Source organism: Saccopteryx leptura, chromosome 9 (assembly GCF_036850995.1).
Source record: "Saccopteryx leptura isolate mSacLep1 chromosome 9, mSacLep1_pri_phased_curated, whole genome shotgun sequence".
Lineage (NCBI taxonomy): Eukaryota > Metazoa > Chordata > Mammalia > Chiroptera > Emballonuridae > Saccopteryx > Saccopteryx leptura.
Window position 1 is genome coordinate 38257391 of NC_089511.1, and position 14809 is coordinate 38272199.

The 14809-nt window shown below is 46.8% G+C and overlaps 1 protein-coding gene across 2 annotated transcripts in view; it reads right to left on the reverse strand.

The window, feature by feature from the left end:
- SPG7 (SPG7 matrix AAA peptidase subunit, paraplegin) overlaps positions 1–14809 on the reverse strand; it is a 50006-nt gene that overhangs the window by 14356 nt on the left and 20841 nt on the right. For both annotated transcript variants that reach the window (XM_066348599.1, XM_066348600.1), the window contains exons 10-11: positions 1155–1279; positions 137–239 (exon numbers count right to left, since the gene is read on the reverse strand). In XM_066348599.1, coding sequence (XP_066204696.1) covers positions 137–239; positions 1155–1279 — 228 coding nt within the window. The remainder of the gene's footprint in view (positions 1–136; positions 240–1154; positions 1280–14809) is intronic.

Consider the following 14809-nt stretch of genomic DNA (forward strand, 5'->3'; position numbering starts at 1 on the left):
ACACAGCATCACTCCCAGCCAGGCTATGCTGCCCAGAGGAGGGGACACAGGGCACCTGGGGGAGGCCTGTACTTGTGCACGTAGAAAAAACCACCTGCCCTCCGCCCTCAGGACTAACAAGAACTGGTCTGCGTACCGCTGAACCCCGGCGTGAGCTCCGCCAGACGCTGAGAGTAAAAGCTGCTGGTCTGGGTAAGCTTCAGGCTCTTCAGGTGCTGCTCAAAAATCTCCCGTCTTTCCTACCAAAGACAGGGGAGGACACACGTGTGGGCCAGCATGCCCGTTGCGCAGACAGGAGCCACCTGGGAGACATTCTCCGTAGTTTCTTCTTCATCAGTCACGAGCATAGTTTGTGGAACTAATTTAGAGCTACAAGCAGCATTGCAAAATGAAAAAGAAAAAAAGAACAACACAAAACAGAAAATAAAGTACATCAAAAAAACGAGGGTATTTTGTGAAATCTTTGATTCACGCACATCCTGATGTAAACGTTTCCGACACAGTCAGGAAGATGGACAGCCACGCCTCGAGGAGCAGTGTCAGAGGCAGCCTCGCTCCACTTCTTGGACAGAGAAGCAGTTTGAGAGGAGGACCCAGAATGAGTGCTGAGTGTGCTAGGAGCTACTTCCCTGCACCCCTATGTGTAAGTACAGGAGCAGTAACCAACTAACCAATGTTAGGTTCATCCTCCAAATCCTGTCCCTGCCCATGCTGGTCCCCACCACACACGATCCTTATCACTACATGGTGGGCTCATGCTCTCTCAGGGGCCACCACAAAGGCCTTTCCACTCAGAAGTGGACATCCAACCAGAGGCCTGAGATGGAGATGGCCAATAGGGCTGAGAGGTCATCCAGGGCTTCTACCTCATTCCACCTGCTTTCAGGGCAGCAGTGCAACTCATGTTCCACATGAGGCACAAGGACTTGAGCTGGTCAGCATGAGCATTCTGAGGTTCTCCAAAGAATATGCTATAAAACTCAACTAAGACCAGTCCGTGCAACCCCAGATGCTTAAAGATAAAGGGAAAACAGCATGAAAAATGAAAAACAAGCTGCAAAACCATGAGAAACAAAAAAGTCTAGATGGACAAGCACCAGAGGTAACTAGCAGTTGTATCTGAGCCTAGGTGGGCAGCCTCAAGCCACACTGACCTGAAGTGTAGGGAGGTCGATGAAGACATGTCGGTCCAGTCGGCCTGGCCTCAGCAGAGCATTGTCCAAGATGTCAGCTCGATTGGTGGATGCCAGGACGATGACATGATCAGTGGTGCCCATTCCTGAGGGATAGACAGTGGGCTATATGATGGGTGTCCCCAACATTGTGGCCTTTCCTATGAGGTTCAAGTCACAGGACAGGAGCCTGACCAGGCGGTGGCGCAGTGGATACAGTGTAAGACTGGTATGCAGAGGACCCAGTTTTGAAACCCTGAGGTTGCCGGCTTGAGCACAGGCTCATTCAGCTTGAGCGGGGACTCACCAGTTTGAGTGCAAGGTTGCTGGCTTGAGCGTGGGATCACAGACATGACCCCATGGTCGCTGGCTTGAGCCCAAGGTAGGTGGTTTAAGCAAGGGGTCACTTACTCTGCTATAGCCCCACTGGTCAAGGCACATATGAGAAAGCAATCAATGAACTAAGAAGCCGCAACAAAGAACCGATGCTTCTCATCTCTCTCCCTTCCTGTCTGTCTGTCCCTATCTGACCCTCTCTCTGTGTCTGTCACAAAAAACAAACAAACAAACAAAAAAACACGACAGGAGAGATTTCCTGCCAGGGTCCACGACAGAGGACTACAAACACTGGCCTAGGACTGATCCTTCCCAGTGACCTTTCTACCAAAATCACCTTAAGAGCAAGAATTTGCCGGTTTGACTTCCCCAGGGGCAGAGCCACAGATAGGAACCTGGGCTCTGCCGTCCACGGCCATCCTCTAAGTCCATATAGCACCCCTTGAGTGAACTGCTAACAGGGCGGACACTGGGAGCAAAGGCCTGCCTCTCATGCTTCATCGCTGTACTGCCTTGGGCCAAAGTGACCACCACAGGTACATCTGGGACATTCCACTTCTAACACTCAGTCCAAGGGCCTTTTTCTGCCCCAGGTTTCTAGAATTTAAAAGCAAGTCCAGAAACCATCCCAATGAATGGCCCAGACCTGCAACTACAAAAACACACTTTATGAAGCAACTGGGAGCCCTGGCCGGCTGGCTCAGCGGTAGAGCATAGGCCTGGTGTGTGGAAGTCCCAGGTTCGCTTCGATTCCCAGTCAGGGCACACAGGAGAAGTGACCATCTGCTTCTCTACCCCCCCCCCCCCAATTCTCTTTCTCTTTTTCCCTTCCCTTCCTGCAGCCATGGCTCTACTGGTTCGAGCAATTTGGCCCCAGATGCTGAGGATGGCTCCATGGCCTTGAATCAGGCACTGAAATAGTGCTGTTCAGAGCAATGGAACAGTGGCCCCAGATGGACAGAGTATCGCCCCCTAGTGTGCTTGCCAGGTGGATCCCAGTCAGAGTGCATGATGGTGTCTGTCTTCCTGCCTCCCTGCCTCTCACTTAATAAAATAAATAAGTAAATAAAATAAAATGAAGCAAGTGGGGGCTTTGAGCCTCACTGGATATTAGATACTTTGAAGAATTTATTTTTTTTGTTATTTATTTATTTTTTACAGAGACAGAGAGTGAGTCAGAGAGAGGGATAGACAGGGACAGACAGGAACGAAAGAGATGAGAAGCATCAATCATTAGTTTTTCATTGCGCGTTGCAACACCTTAGTTGTTCATTGACTGCTTTCTCATATGTGCCTTGACCGCGGGCCTTCAGTAGACTGAGTAACCCCTTGCTGGAGCCAGCGACCTTGGGTTCAAGCTGGTGGGCTTTTGCTCAAACCAGATAAGCCCGCGCTCAAGCTGGCGACCTTGGGGTCTCGAACCTGGGTCCTCTGCATCCCAGTCCCACACTCTATCCACTGCGCCACTGCCTGGTCAGGCAGAATTTATTTTTAATTTAAGTTATATGATACTTTGGTATTTCTCTGAATGTAGAAAAATACCTTCAGATCATGTTAGAATTTAGAACTTTGGGTTGGCTTTAAAATAACTCCCTGGAGAGAAGGAAGAGAGAAGGAGCTATGCATGGACCAGGGCGGGACAAGTACTGACCAGACTGAAGCTGACCTGGGATCTGGGGGTTCACCGCACACTTCTACTTGTGTGGGTATTAGAAAAGTTTCATAATACAAAGTTTTAAAAAATAAAGATGCCATGACTGATCTTTTCCAAACTTAAAAGTCTTTAATAAATTGATACTGACAAATACAATTTTAAACCACCTATAAAGTCTTTTTGTATGTGTGTGGTCTAAAGCCTTTCAACAAAAGTGAAATTTAAAAGAAATATTACAGACCCTGGCTGGTTTGCTCAGTGGATAAGTGTCGGCCCGGGTTTGATCCCCAGTCAGGGCACACATGAGAAGCAAGCATCTGCTTCTCTTCCCCTCTCTCTTCCCCTTCTGTCTTTCTTCCCCCCCCCATGCAGCCAGTGGCTCAACTGGTTCAAGTGTCGGCTCCGGGCACTGAGGATAGCTCGACTGATTCCAGTATTGGCCCCAGTCAGAGGTTGCCAGGTGGATCCCAGTCGGGGCACATGTGGGAATCTATCTCCCCTTCACTCACTTACAAATTTTTTTTCAGAATTAAACTCTGAGAGCATGTCAGGCACTGCTACCACAGCAAATTGATGTTCACTCCACTCCAGTATGCCATGACAATGGCAAGGGACCCAGCCAAGTGCAACAAGTCAAGGAGGGAACCCACCCTACCGAGGGGCACACAATGACCCATGTCATTGAAAAGCAGCCACCAGGCCCTGGCCAGTTGGCTCAGCGGTGGAGCATCGGCCCGGCGTGTGGAAATTCTGGGTTCGAATCCCGGTCAGGGCACACAGGAGAAGCGCCCATCTGCTTCTCTACCCATTCCCCTCTCCTCTCTGTCTCTCTCTTCCCCTCCGGCAGCCAAGGCTCCATTGGAGCAAAGTTAGCCCCAGCACTGAGGATGGCTTCATGGCCTCCACGCCTCAGGTGCTAGAATGGTTCCAGCCACAACAGAGCAATGCCCCAGATGGGCAGAGCATCACCCCCTGGTGGGCATGCCGGGTGGATCCCGGTCGGGCGCATGTGGGAGTCTGTCTGACTGCCTCCCCGCTTCTAACTTCGGAAAAAATACATATTTTCTTTATATATATATAAAGAAAAAAGAAAAGCAGCCACCAGGACAGCTCAAACCACATGCCATTCCCAAGAAAATCACTACACAACTTCAAAGAAATGTCTCACAGAGGTGTGATATCACTCTCATCTGAATCTGCACTGTGGAAATGGGATTAGCCAGGATGCTACAATGATGCCAATTCTGCTCATGTGCCAAATGTGGAGAGTGCAGAAAAGTATCCACTTTGCTGATGCAAAGCTGAGGTCTTAAAATCACTGACTTTCAAAACAAATTTAGAAACCAGAGCAAGCACCACCTGGCATGTGTGATGCGCCAGCCTCTCTGCTCCATTTGCTCACAGTCCTGTTTTAGGAAAAGTGAAACACTGATGTGAGAAACGAAAAGCAGCAGGAGGGAGGTGCCCCAGCCAGACAGTTTCACGTCCCAGGAGCCTCCTCGGTGTCAATGGGGACCCTACGCCAGCCATCCCAGAGTGCTGGTTAGGAAGACCTTCTGGGGCTCACTGTTCACATTTCTGAAATGCCTTCCTTCCACAGGTCAAGGTTGTAAATACTGAAATCTGAAGTTACACACACAGTGAAAAAATGTTGAAAAGTAGTAGGAACAGTGGGTGTAGTAGAAAAACAACAGCAAGGCAAGGGTGGACAGCATGTCAGTGAGATCCAAGCAGAAAGGGGAATAATTACTCAAAGCTCAGCCATCACAAGTCACCTTGGCCTCCCTGTATAATTTACCCCTCACTCCAAAGCCTGGTCATATAGACCACAGGGTGCAGACCTCCTATAGTTTCGTTTTCGAAACTTCATATTTTGACATAATGTCAAAAACAGTGCAGAGAAAGAAGGCTGCCACCCGTTTCCTGGGTGGCATGTTAAGTAAGTACAGTGCAATGTCAAAACCGGGGCAATGTCAAAACCAGGAAACCCACACTGCACAGTCCACAGACCTTGTCTGACATTAACAACCTTATGCGCACTTGTTTTTGTGTGTGCTTCATTCTCTGCAATCTTAATACGAGTTCCACCTTGATCCAGGTGGATTCCACCATCACGAAGACACCCCTTTACAGTTACACCCCTCCTCCTACCTTTCAAACCCCTAGTAACCACTAACTTGTTCTATATCTCTAGAATTTTGTCATTTTGACAGTCTCATATAAACTGAATAATACGTAGACTTTCAAGGTTGGCTTTTTCATTCTGCATAATTCCCCTGAGATCTATCAAAGCAATCATGTATAAGAACAGTTAGTTTTTTCTTTCTTTCTTTCTCTCTTTTTCTTTTTTGGAGAGAAAGAGACAGGAAGGGGGGAAGAGAATACAGATGAGAAACATCAAATTGTAGTTGTTTCACTTTAGCTGCTTTTTAAAAAAATAAGAATGCTAAGTTATTCTATTTATTTATTTAATTTTTTTTTAACAAAGACAGAGAGTCAGTGAGAGGGATAGATAGGGACAGACAGACAGGATCGGAGAGAGATGAGAAGCATCAATCATCAGTTTTTCGTTGCGACACCTTAGTTGTTCATTGATTGCTTTCTCATATGTGCCTTGACCATGGGGCTAGAGCAGACTGAGTAACCCCTTGCTCAAGCCAGCAGCCTTGGGTTCAAGCTGGTGAGCTTTTGCCTAAACCAGATGAGCCCGCGTTCAAGCTGGCGACCTCGGGGGCCTTGAACCTGGGTCCTCCGCATCCCAGTCTGACACTCTATCCACTGCACCACTGCCTGGTCAGGCTGCTTTTTTGTCTTTGAGAGAAATAGGAAGGGAAAGAGATGAGAAGTATCAACTCATAGTTACAGCACCTTAGTTATTCATTGGTTGCTTCTCATTTGTGCCTTGACCAGGGGGCTCCGGTGAGCCAGTGACCCCTTGCTCAAGCCAGTGACCTTGGGCTCAAATCAGTGACCTTTGGACTCAAGCTAACGACCACAGGGTCATGTCTCTGATCCCATGTTCAAGCCAGCGACCCTGTGCTCAAGTTGGTGAGCCCATGCTCAAGCTGGCAACCTTGGGATTTTGAACCTGGGTCCTCAGCACACCGGGCTGATGCTCTATCCACTGTGCTACCGCCTGGTCAGGCCACTTTAGTTTATTGATTGCTTCTCATACGTGCCTGGACCAGGGCACTCAAGCCAAGCCAGTGACACCTTGCTCAAGCTAGTGACCTTTGGCTCAAGCCAGTGACCTTGGGATCAAGTCAGTGATCCTGTGCTCAAGCTGGTGACCTTGGAGTTTCAAACAGGGGCCGTCAGCATCTCAACTGAAGCTCAACCCACTGTGCCTCCACTCATCAGGCTGAACAGTTACGTTTCTTTTTATTGCTGAATGAAAACCATAATAAGATACCAGAGTTTAACTATATTTCCACTGAGGGACATCAGGGTCGTTTTCAGTTTTCAGCTATTACAACTAAATGAATATGCTGTTCCCTGGCCAGTGGCACAGTAGATAAGAGCAGATGTCTGTGGTTGCTAGTTCAATCCTGAGGGTGTTGGTTTGAGCTCCAGTCAAGGAACATATGAGAAGCAATCAGTGGCACAACAAGGTGGAGCAATGAGTTGGTGCTTCTCTCTTTCTCTCAAAAAATTAAAAAAAAAGAGCCTGACTAGTCATGGCACAGTGGATAAAGCGTTGATCACCTGGGATGCTGAAGCCCCAGATTTGAAACCCTAAGGTAGCCAGCTTGAGCACAGGGTCACCAGCCTCAGCAGGGGGTCACCAGCCTAGACATGATATCATTAACAGAGTCCCAGGGTTGCTGGCTTGAGCCCAAAATCACTGGCTCAATTTGAGCCCCCCCCCCCCAGTCAAGGCACATGTGAGAAGCAATCAATGAACAACTACAATAACTCAACTTTGAGTTGCTATTTCACATCTGTCTCTTCCTGTCTCTCTATTGCTTTCTGCAAAACAAAACAAAACAAAAATAAGTAAATGAACATTGCTGCACAGGTGTTTTGTGTATAAGCATTTCTCTAGGATGAGCACCTAAGAGTATGTCATATAGTAAGTGTATGTTTACAGGTTTAATTTTTTTCAGAAACTGCCAGACTGTTCCCCAGAAGAGACTACACATTTCACATTCCCACTGGCAGTGTAGGAGATTCAATTCCTTCACATCCTCACTAGAATCTGGTGTTGCCATGATTTTTTACTCTAACTATCCTCCTAGATGAGTGTTCCCATCAAAATTTCAGAAGGATTACTTGGTAAATATGAACAAGCTCATCCTAAGTTACAGGATAAGGCAAAGGAAGGAGAAGCACTTCAACACTGTTGGCCAAGAGTGAGGTGGAAGGACTCCTCCATCTCTGTGAGACTCACTGGACAGCTGGTGAAGACTGTGAGGTGTGATGCAATGCAGCACAGACTCAGAGACCAATAAGCAGACCAGAAAGCACAGGAACAGACTCTCCTAAATATGCCACCAGAGCTCTGACAAAGTGCAAAAGCAATTCAGTAGAAGAAACACAGTGATTTAAAAAACAATGCTGGCCTGACCAGGTGGTGGTGCAATGGGTAGAGCATCGACCTGGGATGCTGAGGACCCAAGTTCAAAACCCTGAGCTTGCTGGCTTGAGTGCAGGGTCGCTAGCTTGAGTGTGGGATCATAGACATTACCCCATGGTCACTGGGTGGACATCCAAGGTCGCTGGCTTGAGCAAGAGGTCACTGGCTTGGCTAGAGACCCCCGGTCAAGGCACATATGAGAAAGCAAGCAATGAACAACTAAAGTGATACAAGTTGATGCTTCTCATCTTTCTCTCTTCTTGTCTGTCCCTGTCTCTCTCTCACCAAATAAATAAATAAATAAATAAATAACAATGCTGGAGCAACTGGATGGACACCCATGGGCAGAAAAATGAACCATGACCAAAACTTCACACCTTACACAAGTATTACTATAAAATGGATTCTACATTAAAATGGAAATGGCCATGTTCATAGTAGCCGGAGTTTTCTAATGACTTCATCTAGAATCAGAGTTCCCGTCCTCCCACACTTTCTAACACAGAGGGTCAGACAACATGTCCATCGCAGAGGGCACTCAGTGCAAAGCCTTCTTTCTGCCAAATGACCTGTAAAAAGGTGACCGCCTCCAGGTTGTTTTTGCTAAGTCCAGTGCTCTTAGATGCAGGTGCCCTTCCCTCAGGTCTATCAGCCCTGCAGGACCTATTCTGCCTGATCCACGAGGTGGGGACTTCTCTTCCTTAATGAGCTTTTCCCACGATTAGCACAGCATCTGCTCTGCGCTCTTTACTTCAATGAATAGAAACTGCTCTTCCCCAAGGAGTAACAAAGACTCTTCAGACCCAGCTGAAGGGCTGAGAATGCTCGGCTCTGTCTATGCACACAGGGACTTGTTTGCTACTGGCCTAGCCGAACAAGAGACCTTGTCAGGGATTTTGGGCATGAGCAAATTCTGGAGCGGAAACAGCTCTTTTCATGGCAGCACAGAGAGGTTCAGCTCAAAGGAAGGTGCCATCTGGTAAATGCTTCCTGGTGGGCTCAAGCCTGCCCAAAAAGGCAGTCTCTGTCTTCAGTGCAAAAAGCAATATAAGCAAAGAGACAGACGTGCAGTGCTTCCCATGGCCCTGAGTGCTCAGTCACAGTGAGAGCCAGAGGGAGTCCCTTCGTAATCACCAGGAATGACACTCTGTCACACTCAGAAGGGCACACAACCACAGGTGAGGTCATGAACTTTAACCTCATTGCAACATCAGGAAACCATGGCTCAGAGAAGAGAGGACCAGTGTGAATCCTGCAGCATCCTTCCACAGTCCACAAGCACACCTGGGGTCCAAGGCTTGGACAGCCACCTGTAGGAGCTGAAGAACAAACGTGGACATCACTGCACCCAGCAGGGCAGTGGGACTTGATGACACATTGGGTTTGGACAGCCAATTAATTATCTGATGACTTTCAAAAAACTTCTCCCCTTTGTCCACTCAGTATCACAAAGATTATTTATTCTTTTAAAGAGACAACCAGAAGCTACTTTTGAAATCTGGCACTTAAGATAGCACAGTCATCTCATACAGAGCTAGGTCCCAGCTTGGCCTGTCACAGCTGACAGCAGATCTCAGGCTCCACACCCTCAGGCCTGGCCCATCTCTGCCATCTGCCCACCTGACCCATCAATGGTCAGGACCTAAGGGGTCTTTCAGATTCCTTTAAGACTCTAAAACCACCTCTGGAAGCAATCACCAAAGCCACACTGAAGGTGAAACACCACTAAGAGATCATGGAAAGCTGTTCAAAAGAGAAGCAATTCCAAATGGTTTCTTAAAAGTTGGAGACCTAGCCTGACCTGTGGTGGTGCAGTGGGATAAAGCGTCAACCTGGAAATGCTGAGGTCGCTGGTTCAAAACCCTGGCTTGCCTGGTCAAGGCACATATGGGAGTTGATGCTTTCAGCTCCTCTCTGTCTCCTCTCTCTCTCTCTCTCTCCCTCTCCTCTCTAAAAATGAATAAATTAAAAAATATTAAAAAAAAAAAAAAAAGTTGGAGACCTAAAGAATAACTTTTTATACTATAAAATAGTACCTCACTTGAAAACAGTCTCAACTGCCACAGACAGGCACTGGGTGAAGCAGTCAAAGTTGATCTAGCATTCATGACCCCAAAGTAGAGGTCCCTGGAACCTGGCTTGGAAAGTTACTCCTGGAGGGACCCAATCTCTAAGGGTGTGTCTCTCGACAGTTCACTCTACTTACATCTCTAGACACCAAGGTCTGCAGAAAATTCCCTCTCAGGACTGCTTGCTTTTCATGTGGAAGGCAGCTCTTCAGATCTAGATTGTTTGTGCCATAAATAGAGCAAATGTTGCCTGACCAGGCAGTGGCGCAGTGGATAGAGCATCGGACTAGGATGCGGAAAGACCCAGGTTCGAGACCCCAAGGTCACCAGTTTGAGCGCGGGCTCATCTGGTTTGAGCAAAGCTCATTAGCTTGGACCCAAGATCGCTGGCTTGAGCAAGGGGTTACTCGGTCTGCTGAAGGCCTGCAGTCAAGGCACATATGAGAAAGCAATCAATGAACAACTAAGGCATTGCAACAAAAAACTGATGATTGATGTTTCTCATCTCTCATCCCTCCATTCCTGTCTGTCTGTTCCTATCTATCCCTTTCTCTGATTCTGTCTCTGTAAAACAAACAAACAAACAAACAAAAAAACCCCAAAATTAAAAAAAAATAGAGCAAATGTTGATCAACAACTGGATAAAAGACAGAGAGTAGAGGCAGGCACTCTTCAAGGCAGCTCCAGGGGAACCTTCCTCACAGTGTAACAATGTGGCCCTTTCCTTGGTTTTGTTAGAAATTTTACTATGGGCCCTCCCGGTTGGCTCAGTGGATAGAGTGTTGGCCTGGCATGCATACATCCCAGGTTTAATCCCTGGTCAGGGCACACATGAGAAGTGACCATCTGCTTCTCTTTCCCTCCCTCTTCCCCTCTGCTCTCTTCCCCTCTCACAGCCAGTGGTTTGACTGGTTCTAGTGTCAGTCCCAGGCACTGAGGATAGCTCGGCTGGTCCAAGCATCAGTCCTGGGCACTGAGGATAATTTGGTTGATTTGAGTATTGGCCCCAGATGGGGTTGCCAGGTGGATCCCAGTTGTGGTGCATTGCAGGCATCTGTCTTACTATCTCCCTTCCTCTCATTAAAAAAAAAAAGAAAGAAAGAAAGAAAAAAGAAAATGTACTTTGATTTTAAAACTGGAGAGCTTACAAAGCTTACAAAATGATTCCACATGTATCAGCTCATCTGACCTGCTCAACAATGTGCAAGGGAAGGCCTTGCCATGTTCACTCGAGGCCAACTCAGTCAGAATCCCAGCACCAGGGATGAAATACAGTGATACCATGTGCAGTAAGTTACACCAAGACTGCTGTGTTGTTCCTGCCCAAAATGTCCAACTCAACCTATCTCTGGGACAGAGCACAGTATCATACTGAGTTCTCTTTTAATGGGACTAGACTATAAAAGTGTATGGTCACAAAAACAAACATGGAGAACTGGTGCCAGGCTGAAAGAGACTAAAGAGACAGGACAACTAAATGCAACATTTTGGCTACAACAGATCCTGGACCAGAAAAGACACATCTGTGGGCTGAGAGGCGACCTTCGTGGACATCTATATCCTGGTTATAGCCATATCAGCCTTCAAAAGCCTTCAGTAAGTCTGAAATTATTTCAAAAGGAAAGGTTAAAAAAGTTTTGTCCTTAGTCACCTACAATCACACTCAACTGTCCATATGCTGGACAACAGATAAACATCCCAAATGGTAAGAATACTGTAAAAAGGAAAATAAAGCCTGACCGGGCGGTGGCACAGCGGATAGTGTGTTGGACTGGGATGCCGAGGACCCAGGTTCCAGACCCCGAGGTCGCTAGCTCAAGTGCGGGCTCATCTGGTTTGAGCAAAAGTTCACCAGCTTGGACCCAAGGTCACTGGCTCGAGCAAGGGGTTACTCAGTCTGCTGAAGGCCCGCAGTCAAGGCACATATGAGAAAGCAATCAATGAACAACTAAGATGTCACAATGCGCAACAAAAAACTAATGATTGATACTTCTCATCTCTCTGTTCCTGTCTGTCTGTCTGTCCCTGTTATCCCTTTCTGACTCTGTCTCTGTAAAAAAAAAAAAAAAAGGAAAATAAATACACAAATAAATGGTTCTCTTAGAACCAAAAATATATTGAGAGAAAAGTGTCTTCCTCATCTACAATAGGTGAAATACAATTAGAATTCTGATTAAAGAAAAGCTAAAATGGATCTTACACATCTGGGACATGAAGAGATGTTTGTATGCCCATGTTCACAGCAGCATTAGTCACAATAGCCAACAGTGTCCATCAACAGATGAATGGATAAACAAAATGTAGTCTATATATACAATGGAGTATTTGTTTTTTAATTCAGTGAGAGGAAGGGAGGAAGAGAGATAAACTCCTGCATGCACCCTGACCAGGATCCACCCAGCAAGCTCACTAAGGGGTGATGCTCTGTCTATCTGGGGCATTGCTCCATTGCTCAGCAACCAAGCTCTTCTCAGCACCTGAGGCAAAGCCATAAAGCCATCATCAGCACCCAAGGCCAACTTGCTCCAATCGAGCCATGGCTGCAGAAGGGGGAGAGCGAGACAAAAGTGAGAGGGGGAGGGGTGAAGAAGCAGATGGGCACTTCTCATGTGTGCCCTGACCGGGAATCGAACCCAGCACATCCACACGTGGGGCTGACACTCTACCACTGAGCCAACCGACCAGGACCACAATGGAGTATTATTCAACCTTAAAAAGGAAGAAAATTCTGACATGTGCAACAACACAGATAAACTGATGAACCTTGAGGACATTATACTCAGTGAAATAAGCCAGACACAAGTGAAATAAGCCAGACATAACAGAATAAATACTATATGATTCCATTTATACAAAGTCCCTGGAATAGTTGAATTCATAGACAGATGGTAGCAGGGTAGGTGCCAGGAGCTAGGTGTAGGGAATGGAGAGTTAGTGTTTAATGAGGACAGTTTCAGTTTGGGATAAGAAAGTTCTAGAGAGAGAAGGTTGTGATGGTTGCCCAATAATAAGAATGTACTTAATGCCACTGCATGCTGAAAAATGGTTAAAATGGCCTGGTCTGTGGTGGTGCAGTAGATAGACCATCTACCTGAAATAATGAGGTCACCAGTTCAAAACCCTGGGCTTGCCCAGGAAAGGCACATATGACAGTAATCAATGAACAGCTCAAGTGAAGCAACTATGAATTGACAATTCTTGTTCTGCCCTCTGTAAAATCAATAAATAAAATCTTTTAAAAAAGGTTAAAATGGCCCTGGCTGGTTGGCTCAGCGGTAGAGCGTCGGCCAGCCTGGTGTGTGGGGGACTCGGGTTCGATTCCCGGCCAGGGCGCATAGGAGAAGCGCCCATTTGCTTCTCCACTCCGACCCCCTCCTTCCTCTCTGTCTCTCTCTTCCCCTCCCGCAGCCAAGGCTCCATTGGAGCAAGGATGGCCCGGGCGCTGGGGATGGCTCTGTGGCCTCTGCCCCAGGCGCTAGAGTGGCTCTGGTCGCGGCAGAGCGACGCCCCGGAGGGGCAGAGCATCGCCCCCTGGTGGGCAGAGCGTCGCCCCCTGGTGGGTAGAGCGTCGCCCCCTGGTGGGCGTGCCGGGTGGATCCTGGTTGGGCGCATGTGGGAGTCTGTCTGACTGTCTCTCCCCGTTTCCAGCTTCAGAAAAATACAAAAAAAAAAAAAAAAGAATAAAAAAGGTTAAAATGGCCCTAGACAGATGGCTCAGTGGATAGAGCATCATCCCAGCATGCTGAGGTCACAGGTTAGATCTCCAATCGGGGACATACAAGAAGCAACCAATGAGTGCGCAACTAAATGGAACAACTAAGTGGAATAAGCTAATGCTTCTCTCCATCTCTCTCTCTCTCTCTCTCTCTCTCTTTCTCTCTCTCCCTCCCTCCCTCCCTCCCCATCCCCTCCCTCTTCCTCTCTCTCTCTGAAATCAATGGAAAAAAAATTTTAAATGATTAAAATGGTAAATTTATACTTACCATTTTATTAGTGTATTTCACAATAAAAATAAACATACCATATCTACACATACAAACACAAAAAGAATCTTACCAAAGTAGCTCAAGAGAAAATAATTCCATGTCACCTTTACTGGGTTATTACCATTAAATTTAAAAAAATGATATTGTATGGAAACTACTCCAGAGGTCATTTCTAAGAGTGCAACAGATGCATCAGTTTCCATGAATGTCCTGTTTCATTCACCCTCCAGCTGGGTCACCCTTCAACCAGGACAGCATACAGAGACATACAAAACAGTACTACCAACCAGGCTCATTCAAGACTGAAAAGCCTGACTGTGGTGGCACAGTGGATAAAGCATCGATGGATGCTGAGGTTGCCAGTTTAAAGCCCCAGGCTTGCCCAGTCAAAGCACATATGAGAAGCAATTACTACGAGCTGATGCTTTCCATTCCCCACCACCACCATTCTTCTCTTTCTATACTCTCAAATCAATAAGTAAAATCTTAAAAAAAAAAAGACTGAAAAGCATCATCATGGCCTGACCTGCCATTTATATTCCTAGTTATTTTTCCTTTTCTCTTTACTATTCCCTTGACTTTTTTTTTAAAGATTTTATTCATTCAGTTTACAGAGGGGGGGAAAGAGAATGAGAGAGAAGGAGAGAGAGAAAGGGAGAGGGAGAGGAAGGGAGAAAGAGAAGGGAGGAGCAAAAAGCATGAACTCCCATATGTGCCTCGACCAGGCAAGCCAAGGGTTTTGAACCAGCAACCTCAGCATTCCAAGCCGATGCTTTATCCGCTGCACCACCACGGGACAAGCCCCCTTGATTTTTTAAAAATAAAAGCTGTGGGGTTTTTTAATTTTTATTTTTTTATGACAGAGACAAAGAAAGAAAGAGAAAGGAACAGGTAGAGACAGACAGGAAGGGAGAGAGATGAGAAGCATCAATTCTTTGTTGTGGCACCTTAGTTTTTCATTGATTTCTTTCCCATAAGTGCCCTGACTGGGGAGGCTACAGCAGATCGAGTGACCC